Raw genomic sequence first — 16,040 nt, forward strand, 5'->3', positions numbered from 1 at the left:
GCCGCTTTGGTGCATCGGAAAAAAAGCGTGCGCTATTGGAGGGCGCAGAAAGGGAAGCTGCAGATGTGCAATCCTCGAAAAATGTCGTTTCGTGGACGAAGTGCCGTTCATCCGCAGCTGGAGGATAAGCTAGCGGACTTTGTGCGGAAAGTTGGTGCGCGCTCGCTGCCAGTGACCGTGGATACCAATCGCAAGTAAGCCGTGGAACTCGCTCGATAAGCTGGGCTCACGAGAGAAGAGTTTCGTGCACCGAACTCTTGGGTGCGTCGATTTATGCGACGCAAAGGATTTTCTCTCCGGCGGCGCATATTCATCTGTCAAAAGTTGCCGGAGGAGTTCGAGGACAATCTCATAAATTTTCAGCGCTTCGTGAGCCGGCTTCGGGAGCAGAACGACTACATTATGGGGCAGATTGGCAACGCCGATGAGACCCCCGTGTGGTTTGACATGCCTTCGTCGACCACGATCACGCAGTGCGGCGCCAAGGATGTGAAGCTGTTGTCCACTGGCAACGAGCACTCGCGCTTCACCGTCATGCTGGCATGCATGGCAGATGATAGAAAGCTTCCGCCCATCGTCATTTTCAAATGCAAGACAATGCCGAAGGAAGTGTTCCCACCCGGTGTTGTCGTTCGCGTCAACAAAAAGGGATACATGGATGAGGCCATGATGCTTGAATGGATACGAGTGGTGTGGAACCGTCGGCCAGGTGCACTGCTGCGTCTTCGCAGCATGCTGGTGATGGATGCGTTTCGTGGCCACTTAAACGACGCAGTGAAACGCGCTCTCGGCGACGGGAAAACGGACCTCGCCGTGATACCAGGTGGTATGACGTCCACCCTCCAGCCGCTCGATGTTGTGCAAAACAAGCCTTTCAAAGACCGAGTGGGGCTAGAATACCAAGAGTGGATGTCCAGCGACAACCCCAAGACACCGACGGGCCACCTACAGAGGCCTCCGCTTGCGACTGTTTGTGGCTGGGTGCTTTCCACCTGGCGCTCCTAGCCGGATTCCATGGTGGAAAATGCTTTCAAGAAATGTTGAATCAGCAACTCGCTGGATGGCACTGAAGACGACGCCCTGTGGGAAGCGGCCAGCGACAAACTCTCGTCTTCAGAAGACAGTGGTGCTTCGTCGGACGAATAGGAGCAGTTGCGATGGTGGTTGAGGGGAGCTCCAACGATTGGGGCGCGGTGCGCCCAATTCGCAAATAAATGTGGTTCAGCAGTTTCGGTTTGTTTTCCTTTTTTTTTTCTTTTTCGGTAACCTGAACTTGGGGGGGTTGACCTATATTCCCACTCGACCTATAGTCCGGTTTATACGGTACCTCCCTCGATCAGTCGGCAGCTGCCACGTGGTGCCATGATGAAGAAGGACTTCATACAAGAGAAAGACACTGACATCAGTGGAACAGCTTGTTGGTAGCGCTCAAGTGATGGCGAAGCGTATGGCGTAATCTGTGGCGACTGCACATTTATTTCCAGAGGTACACATAGGAAACGGACCAAACAGGTCAAGGCCAACACGAAAGAATGGTTCCGTCGGTATGCTGATGGGCTGTAGGAGGCCAGACGGTAGCACAGAGGGGAGCTTGCGGTGTAGGCAGCGGTCGCAAGCAGTGACGTAGCGAACCACAGAGCAATACAGGCCGGGCCAGAAAAAGCGACGTCACACACGATCATTGGTACGAGAGACGCCTACGTGACCGGCTGTAGGTACATCATAGAGTGGTTATAGAACGCTCATGGAGCTGTTGGAAAACGCTGGTACGCAGATGGTGGGGAAGCATGAGTAGCAATTCAAGGCCACCAGCGTTGAAGCTGCGACGGTACAGATTGTTGTCGTGAATTCAAACAGGCAAACGGAAGGGTCTGTTGGAGCAGAGGTTAGACACTCGATGATGGAGAGTAACGATGGGTCACGTCATTGTTCAGTGGAGATATCACCCGAAGTGTGGATGGAGAGCACGTAGGGTCTGATTCAAGGTTTGTCAAGTCGGGTGTTTCAACCGGATGACGTGACAAACAGTTTGTCTTTGTGAAGGCTCCCCCACGAATAAGTATTCTTGCAGACGCAGCACCCAGCAACCGAGATGTCTGGATGGATCTGTTAACGATGAGAGCCAGCAGAGAGCATGATGGTCTGTAACCACGGAAAAAGTTTGGCCATAAAGGTAGGGCCTGAATTTTGTCACGGCCTGCAATAAAGCTAGGCATTCACGCTCAATGATTGAGAACTTCCGTTCGGCAGGCGAAACAAGACGACTGGCGTAAGCGATTACACAGTCCTTCCCGTGCTGTCGTTGGCCGAAGACCGCCCCGATTCCATGGCTACTGACATGGGTACGAAGCTCTGTATCTGATGCAAGGTCAAAATGGGACAGTATTGGTGGTGTAATCAGCAGATAGATAACAGCCAAAAAGGCGTCCACTTGCTCGACGCCCTATACCAAAGGAACGTCCTTCTTTAAGAGATCAGTAAGCGGTTGGGCGATGTCGACGAAGTTGTGGACAAATCGACGAAAATAGGAACATAGCCCTACAAAACTTTGAACGTCCTTGGTTGAACATGGAACAAGAAATTCTTGTACTGCTTGCACCTTGTCGGGATCCGGTTGAACACCAGCGGCACTGACAAGGTGGCTGAGTATGGTGATTTGGCGATGTCCGAAATGGCATTTTGCAGAATCGAGCTGGTGGGTGGCTCTTCAAAAAACATCCAGAACGGCCAACAGACGTGTGAGATCACTGTCAAAGATAGGTGAAAAGACAATGACATCGTATAAGTAGCACAAGCAGATGGACCACTTATATCCTCAGAGAAGGGAGTCTATCATGCACTCGAAAGCTGCCGGCGCATTATGTAGTCCAAACAGCATGACTGAACTGGTAGAGGCCGCCGACCATAACAAAAGCTGTTTTTTCACGGTCCATGGGGCCGATAGAAATTTGCCAATAGCCGGACCGAAGGTTGATAGATGAAAAGTATTGAGCACCATAGAGGCAATCGAGGGGGTTGTCAATTCGAGACAAAATGTAGATGTCTTTATGAGTGACTTTGATTAAATGGCGATAGTTCACGCAAAAGTGCCACCTGCCATCCTTCTTTTCAACGAACACAGCTGGGGAGGCCCAAGGGCTGGATGATGGTTCTATGATATCTTTAGCAATCATTTTGTCCACTTCATTCTGAATTACTTGGCGTTCCTGTGGAGATACTCAATCTGGATGCCGCCATAGAGGACTGGCATCACCAGTGTTGATCCGGTGAGTTACAACAGATGTTTAATCGAAAGGGCAGTCGTCGAAGTAAAAAATGTCTTGATATGATGTTAGCAGACGACGAAGGCCGGTAGCTTGCGCTAGGGTGAGATCGAGAGCAATCATCTTGTTAATGTCATTGGCAGGCACAGTGTGATTGCAGCCGGGACAGGATGATGTAGCATCGGTGTACAAACCAGTAACGTTGCAGCTATCAAGCGAAGATAGGGTGGCCAAAGACATTTCTTGCGATATAACTCAAGTCAGGAGACTGACGTTGTGCAGGGGTATGACCGCTGTATTATCAGCGACAGAGACAGCAGTGTGAGCAAAGGCGACGTCTCAGCCCATCAGTACGTCGACAATAGGAGTGACGAGTAGTCGCCATCGGGCACATCGTGTGAAGACGACGAAGTGACGTATGTAGCAGCCTGCGGAGACAAGCTAACGTGGTGGCGAGAGCATAAACGTAGAGAATGGTCAGCTGCAAAATCGGCAACCTGCGGCAGCTCAAGCTGAAGAGCACCAGTGGCACAATCAATGAGCGCACAATGACCTGACAGGAAATCTAAGCCACGTATTAGGACATGAGGACACATTTCAATGACGGCAAATTTAAATGATGTAGAATGTCTGGCAATAGACACATGGGCCGCGCACATCCTTTGAATGGCAGGGGTTCTCCCATCAGCGACTCGGAGAGTGCGGAAAGCGGCCGATGTAAGTACTTTATGTAGGTGTCCGACGAAGGTTCGTGCTTATTACAAAAATGTGCGCTCCGGTATCAATAAGGGCAGAAATAGTCCCACTATCAACGTCAACATCTAAAAAACTTTATCTCGTTGGAAGACTCAAGAAAGAATTTGTGGAGGAGGTCGACAATGCAGCGTCACCGCCAGGCACTGCACCATTTAGTTTCCCAGATAGGCAGGAGCAGGGTTAAATGTAGATGACGGCCTGCGAGTTTGCGGCGAGCAATACGACTGGTGACCACGCGGTTACGGAGATCGGCTGTTAAACCTTTTGTAGAAGTTTGGCAAAGAAGACTGTGTGGTAGATGCAAAGCGGGTGCTGTCCTGTCGGTAGTAAAGTTTAGACAACGCCAGAGGTGGCGAGGACCAGCGAGCACTGCAGTAACGGACGACATGAACGATACAGTGGCAATGAAAACAAAATGGTCGATTGTCGGCGGTTCTCCAGGCAGCCATGTCAAGAGATCGGGCCGTAAACTGCTGCTTGTGATAGGACGAGGGTGGACGCCATGGAGCTCGCTGCGAGTTAGGCACACCACCCACCGAGGGAATACCTATGCTGGCGTGTTTCTGGCCGATGATAGCTTGAACCATGTTAGCAGTGAGTGGGGTCGTATGACTTGCACCAGTGTGAGCTGGAGCAGGGGCAATGGCTTCAATTTCACGCCGTACAATTCAGGTCACCTGATCTGATGAAACTGGAGGTGGCGGCTTTGTTCTTGCACAGTCTTCGCAAGACAACATTGCAGCCGTATTCGGAAGGCGGGCAAACACGCTGTCAATTCGCCGGCTCTTTGCTTGTTCAAAGCGCCGGTATTCCTTTATAATGGTGTCAACTGCAGAATAGTTTTCGAAAGTGAGGAGGTTCAATGCGTCGTCCGCGATCCCCTTAAGAATAAGCCCAACCTTGTCAGCCTCCGGTATCTCGGCATTGACTTTGCGACACAATGCTAACACATCTTCTATATACGAGACGTACAACTCCGTCGAAGTCTGCGCCCAAGACGCGAGCCATCTGTCGCCCGATGGGCTTCCCAAACAAGTCCAGCATTTTCTCTTCAAATGTCGCCGTACTTCACCCACACAAGTCTAGCATTTTCTCTTTGCATGTCGCCCAACTTCCATGTTCAGTTTCGTGGTTCTTGTACCACACTTTGGCAGTTCCCTTGAGGTAAAAAATAAGGTAGGCCAGCGTAAAAGAGGGCCCCAACGGTTGCGAGCATTCAAGCGTTTGTACTCTGCCAGCTAATCCTCCACGTCCACTTGATTTAAATCGCCGGGACCACAAAACATGCCAGGATTCCATTGGTGTTCTAGCACGACGGTTTTTGTCGCAGGAGCAGGTGCAGTCGCACATCTTCCTCATCCTCCTCAGAGCAGCCGGTTGCAGAAGGAGAAGCTGCATATTCCGGCACTGTTGTAGCGAGATCCTGCAAACTATGAGCGCAGCAGAGTTCCGTTGCGAGTCGATATTCGGCAACCCCACCAAATGCGACGGGGCGAGATATAGGTGTAATGTAACGGCCACAGAGAATTGGCAGCCAAACAAGATGGCTGAGCCACCTCTCGCGCAAACGCTAAATGCACAATCGTCTTCATCATCTTCAGAAAGTGTCATGCTTGCTCATGTTGATGATGCACCGTAACAATATGTCCGTACAGTTCGTCAACCTCACAAAAATGCGTTCAAACATCACAGAAAGCTGGTCGAGGCATTAATTGTTGAACTATTGTAGTGAGCACAATATAATTAGCAACAATATGTGCAAGGTTAAAAAAAAAGAGGAAAGACTAAGAAATTCAATCCTCAACAAGACACTTTGTGCTGGACATGATACAATAAGTACAGGAAAACAGAAAAAACTGCTGCTGATAAATGATTTTCAAAGTTTGAAGACCCACAGTTTAAAAACAAGAACTTAATTCAGGGGTTTTATGCACCAAGACCACAATATGATTATGAAGACTAGAGCAATGGGTCTTTACAAATTAATTTTGACCGCCTGGTATTTTGCAATGTGCACATTATTTACATGAGTGTTTTTGCATTTCAGCCCCACCCAAGACTGAGCATCAAAGATTTACCTGTTCAGTCTCGGAATCGGAGCTGCTTTTTGCATCAGATTCTCTTTGCCTCTTCTTAGTTCTTGATTCCCACCATGACTAGAGAAATAAAGAAAATGCTGCATGTGAATGATTTATTCACTAGTCTGGGGGTAATTATAGTTTGCTAAAGTAAAGTAGAATTTCAATTAATATAACCCGTAGGGCTTGGGAAATAAATTCAATTTAACAGGATCTTCTTTTACTAAGAGAGATGTAGAGAAGTTATGTTTACGTTTCCAGAATGCAAACAGAGATGTAAAAAAAAGTTCTACTTTCTTTTACACAAGAATCTTTGAAACTGGCGTGAATTGTCATTTCTGTCTGTGAAGCACACAGACCGCTAGTTTTTCACTACCTTGCACCTTTACATTTTCACTCTACACCATTACATTCAAAACGCCCTGTGACAACATGAATAGCCATGGAGAAAGCTACCGACCTTTGATCGGTATCTCTTCTTCGGAGATGGACTGCTGGGTTTTCGTGCCGGAGCTGTCACCCTGGTAAGAAATGGCAGAAAATGATCATCGCATAATGAGACATATGCAGTGACTACAGATCACTTATGTCAATACTGTGGCTACAAAAGCAAAAGTAATACAGTAAAAGCTCATATATTCAGATTTCACAGGACCGAAAAAAAATGTCCGAATTAACTAAATTCATCATTGTCGAAAGTACTGTGGAAACAATCAACAAATGTCCGTTACATCAATGCACTAGCTTTTTTGATGAATATAAATGCTGTGCATATTTTGCATTCATGCAATGTGAAAGTCGAAATTTTCGCCATCCTGCGGCTCATTTCATAATGGCCACAGCCCGAGAACCTCGTGCATTAATTAGCCCAACAATTGATCAGCACCCCTTTCTTATTATGTTATGCCATGCCACCATTCGCACGTTACGGTAACTTTTTTCTGCCAGAAAACGAACGAAATTTGGTGCAGCCACTGATGCCTTTGCCGCCGAAAATGAGAGAGATAGGTTTATTTAAGAAAGGTAGAGAGGTCTGCCTGAGTAGTAGTATACTCTAGCCTGCTATTCTACACCGGTGTAGGAGAAAGGGGAAGAAAAAGAGCAATAGATGACAATGGACAGGTAAGGAGGCGATTATATACATTACCGCTAAGTTAGCGCAGTGCTATACAGCCCCACATTCAATCCAGTTGCTGGTGCGAAGGCTATGACCACTATTACAACTACAGTTGCACTGTTGGCATCAGGCCAAGGGCCCAAACCAATCTCATCAGTTGATGACCTATTACGATATCGTTTGGAAGAGGAAATGGGTCTTTGTCGTTCACGCCAGTATGTTGGGCAGTTTTCTTTATTGCCCCAAACCAACAAAGTGTTACATGCAGTGTTAAACCCAAATAAGCATGAAGCATTCTTCTGGCATTTCTGCCGTTAGCATACCTCAATGACAAAGATGCTAACGCAGACTGGGCACCTCGTTTGGGTTGTACTCAAATGACTTTTTCACTCCTTTGTGCCCTGCCCCACATTTGAGATGCTTTGTGCTTGCTGCTCTCCCGGGATTGTGCGAATTAACAGGCTAGCGGCCAATTATTCTGATCGGGACTGGAGGATTATATCCAAATTATCAGATTTTCCAAATTAACACGTGTCAAATTAATGAACTGTTAATGACAGAAAACTGAACAAAGACCGCTCACTGTCACAAACCCGGTATGTATCGGGCTAAACTGTAAAAAAAAGTTTTACACTTCCTGAAATATGTCTGAAAGTACACTCGCATTCACACCGATTCTTTTTTTTTTCTTAAGCTTTATGAAACCAGCACATATAATAGAGACAAGGACCCGTTTTTATTATTAGAGAACATAAAAAAAAAGCTCAAGTATTAGGCAAAGTTGGCTTCTCTGCATGGCTTCTTGTAAAAAATTCTAGAGGTATTGCTGGTGGTATTATAGTGAAAAATGGTATTGTCGTTTCATAGTACCGCCAGTGCGTAAAAATAAAGAAATGCGTGTGTTGACTGCTCACAATGTTCTTAAGTAAAAGAACTTGTGACGTTTTGAAGTGGAGCTAGTTAACGATATACTTCTGAAATTCGTGGATGTGCTGCGCTTATACAGGGGAGAACGAACCTGCCTACTTGCCTGCCTGCTGGTGAAGTCAACAAGCCTGGCAAGCCCACGACACGCGCACAACTAATGAAAGTGAAGAAAGTCGATATCCTCACAACACTTGGTTCAAAGCAACAAATGGCGTAAGCTGGGACTCACTCACTGCTTCGCATGACAATGCGTCAATCTGCCAGATTTTTATGAGGCAGTGTTGGCACCATGTACTGCTTCTCTTGGATTCATACTTGTAATCAATGCAAAATAAAGCTCAGTTGATAGTGCACTTCTGTTCTGCCATCTAACTCACTAACTTTGTTGCTTGGTGCTACAACGAAACTTCACCATGAAATACCTACTATAACACACTAGCACCCTTAACAAGCTTATGGTGCAAAAAAAAAAAAAAAACACGAAAGAAGGACAAATGCATACTATCAACTAAATTTATTCGTAAAAGCGCACACATGAGGAAGGAGTTTCTAGCAAAAGGAATCAGGTTATCATCTTGTTAAAGTTCTAATAGAGCAGGCACCTCAAGCGCGCGGTCCGCGAAGCTCTCAGTTGCGGCCCGTGCCGGCCTGCACATTTGTCTTCATTCCATAAGTACATATTTTTTAAGGAGTATTTTCTTGGGTGACTGGTCTCAAGCATTTGTTTCACTGAGGCACCCATGTGGTCACCATGTTTTAAAACCAGAACTGTACATGTTAGAGAAAATAAGTAACCCATTATAATTACGTTCTTTGAAATGCAGCTGATCACAATGGTCAATTACATCCCCAAAAAGTAACCAAAAAATTACGAAAATGTAATCGATCAAAATTTTACTGCGAAACCCAGTAACCCAAGTTTACTCAAACTAGAACTGTGGCTTGCGTTGCAGAAAAAAAGCTCAATGCCGCTTCTGTGATATAGTGTTACATGTTAAAATTAAAGAACTGTCGGTGCCGATTCTTCCACTCCACATTCCCTCGTCAAAGGAGCCCTGGCACACTTTTCAAAGAAGGAATGGGTTCACTAAAGGGGTTAATTGCCTCATGAATTCACCGCCGAAAAAGAATTCTTAGAATGTATCCCAGTGCAAGCAGAGTTACAAAGATTCGTCGCACAGTGCAATTGCATTCTCTCTTCTATCGTCCCGATGAAAGCACTGGAAGCTAAGCAGGAAGGGATTGCACGGAGGAACAAAATTATGTCATGCACGATTCACATGCCTGCTAACCGAGCAACATGAAAATTCGACACCACGGCATGGAGGGGGGAAGGGGGGTAGCATATCAAAAATTACCGAGACGGACATTTGCGGGGTAGAAGCGGGCTTCAGTCGTTTAGAGCAGCTTTAGAGCAGTAAAAGAGGAATTTTAGAGCAGTTTTAGAGCACCAAAAGGATGTTTTGGAGCAATGAAAGTTAGTTACAAAGGAAATTTTTAGGGTCACACAACTCTTAGACAAGTTTCTCTTTATCTGGTGAACAAAAAAATTCAAATGGTTATAATATTGAAAGGTTAAAGCTGAAAGCAAAGTAATTAAAACAAAAACAAGACGTAAACAATGCTTTGGATAGCTACTGCAGCCCTCAGACAAATTAAAAATGTTAATGTTAAAATGTCGAATTCGCTCATCAACATAAACTGACGACCAGAGATGAGCTAATAAAAGTTATTTTTATTTTATCCACAATCATCATCATCATCCTCATTCTCTGTCTGTGTTAGTCGACTGCAGGACCACGGCCGCTCGATCTCCCCCTTTTGGTGCAGCCTGCTGAGTAGTCTTTCAAACAAAAGAGCGCGTGTGAGAGCAAAAGTTGACTGACCAGCTACGATGGAAGGTGAGGACGCTGCACATATGCAGTGCAAGGGACGCAATCGCCCTTGAACTGCGTCGCATGAAGCTGTAATCCCACTCATACTCCCTAGTTTGTGACAGTCCTATCCCTCATCATGCCACCAGCATACGATGCAATCTTGTTCTTCCATACTGCTGTTAGTCAACGCTCTCTATCAAGAAGCTTACGAGTTCATTCCTGGCCAGCAGGGAGGGGGGGGGGGGGGGGGGGGGGCTTCTTTAGCAGCTTGCTAGAAAACAGACTTTTTCAGAAACCACTTTTCCGCAAAGCTCTCCCTTTGTGATAGTTGATACTGAATTTGGAGTATGTTTTAATTATTAACAAGATAGTTAGTGCAATGTTGAGCTGCCGTGCACAGAGGCGTAGCCAGTGGGTGGCACACCAGGCCAGTGCCCCCCCCCCAAATTTGCCTATGCCCCTGGTCGTACGAGCGAAAGCAAGACAAGAATCTTGTGCTTTCTCGCTGCTTCAATTGGACAGCCAAACTTGCCTTGTGCATCTAATGGAGCGTGTGTATGGAGAATCATCTACTCTAAAAATTAATTGTTGTTGGGCTAGTTAGTGTGCTTTCACATATTACCACAAGAATATTAGACCTTGCTTCACTTCATGTGCAACAGCGGTCTTACGACGCACATCGAATACAGACGTAGAGTTTGTTTTATAAAAACTGAGAAAAACTTACCTCTTTGCTACTGACAATATCGTGATGATGATGATGTGTGGTGTTTTATGGCGCAATGGCCATTTGATGGCCATATCGTTAACTCTGCTCCAACAATTTTTTCGCATATGTGCCCATGTCAATAAAACACCTCAATATCTATATTGTGGTTGAAATTTACAGCTGAGTAGCGATGATAGCAGGCTATATGTGTAGATTTTAATTTCACTGGGCTTGAATTAGCTCGTAAAAAGTCTCAAATTGCAGCGAATGAGCGATATAGACACAATAAAATCCTCCTTCTCAATAAATTATTATCTGGGGCCTTACGTGCAAAAGCCACGAAATGATTATGAAAATTTCCAACCATCTTCAGAAATTTCTAACCATCTGGTGTTCCTTAAGCGCAGTGACATAGCACTGTACACTGGCTTTAACCGCATGCATCACTCAGTCATCGGCCACTAATTCAGCTAAAGTGATGTAACATGTTCATGGGAGCATCTCTAAGTGAGGCATGATGAAGCAGTGATCAGAAACACATGGAACCGCTGGTGCAGATAGGTCACTCTGGCTGAAGAGAGCTTTGGGAGAAACACCTCCGTAGCTGATAGTTAGCGCAATAGCCGATGCGATGGGCTGAAAGGAAACTAGCACTCACAGCCAGAAAGGAGCATTTGGCGGGCTGCATCAAAGGGGAGGAGATAGAGTGGTTGTGGCAGGGCAAAGGCCTCTCCCAATAATCTATAGTTTACCTATCCTGCGTGAGCCGTTCCTATTTTTCAGACAATAAAGTTCCACTGCCGAAATGAAAACCGCGAGGAAAACAAAGATAAGCAAGGCACTCCATACAATAAAGTTCCACTGCCGAAATGAAAACCGCGAGGGAAACAAAGATAAGCAAGGCACTCGCCACGCGTTGCTAGGCAATGACACAAAGTTTTTTTATTACAATCTCGACAGGTTTTTGCCATCATCATAATTTTTCGTGTAAATTCGAAGTTGACAACATGCCCCGCGCATTGTATGTTCTCACACGCTAGCGAAAATGTGCGAGCGGGGATTATGAGCGCTGCTCAAGCAAAGATCAAACAAGCCGGCCCGTTTCCGTTGCTCTGAGGGCACATGCGATAACATCTCACCGTCAAAACAGCGGGATCTTAGCGCATGAACGAGCATGACAGACACAGAGGAATGAATAGTGAGTTCACTCAAGCAGCAGCTGTGAATTTTCAATATAAGTGCACGGCCGCAGTCGCTGGGCTATGCCCTATCTCAGCAAGCATCAGTGCAGGGCTTGTATAACCTTCTATGTGCTTCACTCTCAATGCATAGAGACTGTGCAAAACGTTCATTTCTACCTCGAGCAGACATATTCTATTACAGCATTTTGTGGTTACGAGATACCGAATCTAAAAGAGTTAGCTGCCAGCCTTACTTTGTATAACATTAAAATTTGGTGCGCCCTTCATTGTTGTGTCGTTGTGGTGAAACCGTTTGTGTAATTATTTATCACGTTGTAAGCGCGTGCGGTGTTGCCAAGCGACTGCCAAGCACAGCAGTACTGCACGTACCCTTACAACCTGAAACAGTGTCACCTGGCTACAGTTTTGCAACAGTCGCTTGGCAACAGTGTGCTCCCCCCCCCCCCCCTGCAAAAACACCTGCGATCTTGATAAGAGGATTCAACCATTTTGTTCACTTGACGCAAGATTCATGCATCGTGTAAGTTCAAGCATGGCACCGTGCATGAGCAAAAACGCGACGTGAACGAATTACACGGGATATGGATAAGGCGGCATCCCTTGTGTATCCAACACATAATGCTTGGTCAAAGACAAGACTCAGTAACTATGTCATTGTACGCGCAAATTGCCGTTTAGGCACAGCAGGTCAGATTGGCACAAAATGGCACAATTGGTACAGCACCCCTGCCTTTGCAACCTGCTGTCATTGCTTCCGTCCACTGTGGTTGCAAAAACATGACGCTTCAGTGCGTCCACCACTGTGTGTACAGCACCTGCAACCATTTTCCCCTACTATTTGTTTTCATGCATTCACACCTGTATTGCTTAGCGTCCTTGCACTTCAGGAAAATTTTCCAAAACAAAGGTCTTGCTCGATCGCTAATGCTTAGCAGTAAGGTCCACAAAAATCCAGTCAATAGGCATTCTGTGTGGATCGTACTGCCTTCGCAGATATTTTGGATGAAACTTCAGATGTTGCTCTGCTCTTCTCAATTCGAGCGTAGTTCTGATGCTTCTGTGAAGCAATGAGTCTGTCGGCCTTGCCATCATTCAAAACACTTACATCACAAGTGCCCATTGTACAGAATCCAAAATTGTCACTATTTCCTCGAAGTCACAAAGCATGGGATTTCAGCTGCGTACGAAACGCTTGCAAGTGCTTATTTGCTTTTGACACCAACACCGAACTTACAACTGAACTGAAGAAAACACGCAGTTTCTGCCAAGTAACAAACACAACTGACGCCTTTGCAGGTGGCGTAAGCCTAGCGTACAGAATGTGGGGGCCAAGACAGACAGATGCAAAAACCGTAGTACTTTTTCCATCGCCTTCTTTTGGTGCGGTGGTGAGCGTGTCCCGCAGCCACAAGCCTTCATCCATATGCGTGGTACAAACTTCTACGATATGAATGCAGTGAACTAGAAGTTAGTGGCAAGTGCTATCCCGAAGCACCGCAACTGTCCCAGCAGGAAGGCCTGACGTACAAACAAGTGCTATCCCGAAGCACCGCAACTGTCCCAGCAGGAAGGCCTGACGTACAAACATGATTAAAAAAAAAGCCTCTACTGTGGCAGCCAATTTTTCGGGTGACTTGTGAAAGCATTCGTACAATCGGATGACTAGATCGAAATTTGGGAGTGTCTCGGACAATTCGAGAGAGTAGGCAAGCATGGCCTCATGACCTTAAGCATCTTTTTTTTTTTTTTTCCTTCATATGCACGGATTTTCAGAGCACCCATACGCATAGATATAATCGAGCGCACCATGCTCAAATTAGGCAATGGCTAATACGTGGCCTGTGACGCTGTGACTTTTTAAGCTTGTCGCATTGTTCGTTCGACAGCGATTTTCAGCTGACTGAGAATTTGTTCTAAATTCCAGGCCGGAGCTGAGCTATATTATTTGGCTGGAATGTTCTTGGGAGCCTCGACTACTGATTGGCAGCAATGACTACCGATTGGCAGATTTTACTGACCATGATCAAGAAGTGTTGCAGGGCCCCTTTAAACAAAAATATAAAAAAAAACTCAGAGAACAAGCTCTTTCAAAAAGTCACGAAGTTGTATTTTGAGAAGAAAAATAAGAAGTCTAAGGTTTGAGCTTTTCAAAAACTTAAAATATAAAACAGACACCCACCCCCACCCATTCCCACAAACAACTAATCTTAAGAACTCCTAGTAACACAAAGATAAAAAAGAAATATTCACTTACGGAGCTTCATCGTCCTCTTCCTTGTCAACATCATTGGCTTCTGGGGGAACTGAAGGCTCAGCAGAAATGTTGTTTTCTTTAGTTTGGTCTGAAGAGAGTTAGAGAATAACACCACCATTACTTCAATTAAGCTTCAGGCAAATCTTTGAAGCAGTGAAGTGAAAGAGACAATAGTACATGAATTCAATAGACTGTTGGGTGTCGCACTGCATCGATGGCCACTAGATAAGTTTGTGTCAAAAGCATAAAAGCCAAGCAGCCAACGATGCAATTCATTCTCCAACTCCTTCAACACCATACTTCGTTCTATGGGACGTATGCCAATCGAATTTAATTGTGGGCTACTACAAGCTAAACCCAGGATTTGATTATGGGCTAAGTCCAAGAACACACTATCTCTTTAACTCATGGGATTCTTTAGCGTACGATGTTGCAGAAACAGCCCACAAATGCTGGCATCACTTTTTGCAGTGAAGGCTGTGCTTGCAAAACATAACACCTGCTCACACTCTTAAGTGTGCCAATGCATTCTGCCTGTTGACCTCCATTAACAGAACTTCGTATCCATCCCGGCAAGTGAAGACGCAAGACACACAAGTTGGGCCAGTCACCTCAAAACTCGGATTTCCCAGTTGAACAACAGTTTTATTAACTGCAAGACAAAACCAGTAAGAAGGTACACAAACAGCTGTACCAGATCATATCCACACCCGGGTGCATGGTGAAATGTGACAACTGGTGCAATGAATGACAAAATGTGCAATTCGCAAGATGCTCAACCAACAAGAAGCATTTCTGTGCTTTAAAAAATTCTGTCTTCCCCTAACAGAACTTATTTTGCAAAAACTTTTTCCTTCTCCTCTTTTAGCCATTTTGCAACATGTCAGAATCAATGAGTGTTGCACTCCTTGACAAAGGCTATACAAAAAAGCACGAGACAATGCATGAATATGGCAATGTTTAGTTAGGAAAATGAAAATTCACAAGAGAAGCTTTTGCTTACAGAATGTTTTATAGGCAGAAGTCACCGTTTCACAATTTTCAAGAAAAACAAAATCTGCCAAAGGAAATAATAAAGCCTACCTGTAATCTAAACATTTTCACATGCCGATTACAAAACGATACCACATTTTTGTCTGTAACAATGCAGTCAGAAATTAAAACAATGACAAATGACTGTAAAATATTGTATACAATTACGTGAAATGCAAGAACTGTGCCAATTTACTGAGGGAAAAAAGATCAATAAGCAGTGACTAATACCCCTGTCACACGCCAAATATAATGTCATTTGGAGCAAATGTCTTTCGTTTGTAATGTCGTTTGTTTACTGTCACATGGTGAAACTAATGCCATTTAATGAAAATGGCGTTCTCTGCCAAATGAGTTCCCGAAACACATTCACATTCGATCACGGACCAAATGGGCAGTCTCGACGCCATAGACGTTTAGGAAGATGACTGTTAACCTACGTGTACCTAACTTTTATCATTTGTAAATACAGTCAAATCCCTTTAAAGAGACACTAGTGTGCCTTCATTGAAACGAGGGTTCGTAAGAAAGTGCATATGTGGAACCCTGCTTATAAAAGACACCACTTATAAGAGGCAAGAAGTACTGCCCAGTGCATGTCTTAAAAACGGGTTCAACTGTATCTTGTTCTCTACTAGATCAACTTATTACTGGTTTGATGACTAAATATCACATGCAAAAGTTAAAAAAAAAAAGAATTAAAAAAAAGCTACTCTCAACTACAGTAGCTGGATGTCGACCATGTTTGATTTTTGTTCTGTTGTCGTTTTTGCCTGTATCACAGATGTTGATTGTTCAATAGCACTTGCTGTGGTGACCAAAGTG

At 45.1% G+C, this 16,040-nt stretch overlaps 2 protein-coding genes across 5 annotated transcripts in view; one reads left to right on the forward strand and one right to left on the reverse strand.

The window, feature by feature from the left end:
- The window catches only part of LOC142814300 (uncharacterized), a 116,080-nt gene extending 107,644 nt beyond the window's left edge, over window positions 1-8,436 (forward strand). Inside the window, exon 2 of the mRNA XM_075892908.1 lies at window positions 8,221-8,436. Within this exon, the coding sequence (XP_075749023.1) occupies window positions 8,221-8,358 (138 nt within the window). The 3' untranslated portion in view covers window positions 8,359-8,436. The remainder of the gene's footprint in view (window positions 1-8,220) is intronic.
- LOC119172089 (uncharacterized) overlaps window positions 1-16,040 on the reverse strand; it is a 78,299-nt gene that overhangs the window by 25,854 nt on the left and 36,405 nt on the right. For all 4 annotated transcript variants that reach the window (XM_037423072.2, XM_037423073.2, XM_037423071.2 and 1 more), the window contains 3 exons: window positions 14,184-14,271; window positions 6,558-6,618; window positions 6,098-6,175 (listed from right to left, as the gene is read on the reverse strand). In XM_037423072.2, the coding sequence (XP_037278969.2) occupies window positions 6,098-6,175; window positions 6,558-6,618; window positions 14,184-14,271 (227 nt within the window). The remainder of the gene's footprint in view (window positions 1-6,097; window positions 6,176-6,557; window positions 6,619-14,183; window positions 14,272-16,040) is intronic.

The sequence above is a fragment of the Rhipicephalus microplus genome, chromosome 4 (assembly GCF_043290135.1).
Source record: "Rhipicephalus microplus isolate Deutch F79 chromosome 4, USDA_Rmic, whole genome shotgun sequence".
Classification (NCBI taxonomy): Eukaryota; Metazoa; Arthropoda; class Arachnida; order Ixodida; family Ixodidae; genus Rhipicephalus; species Rhipicephalus microplus.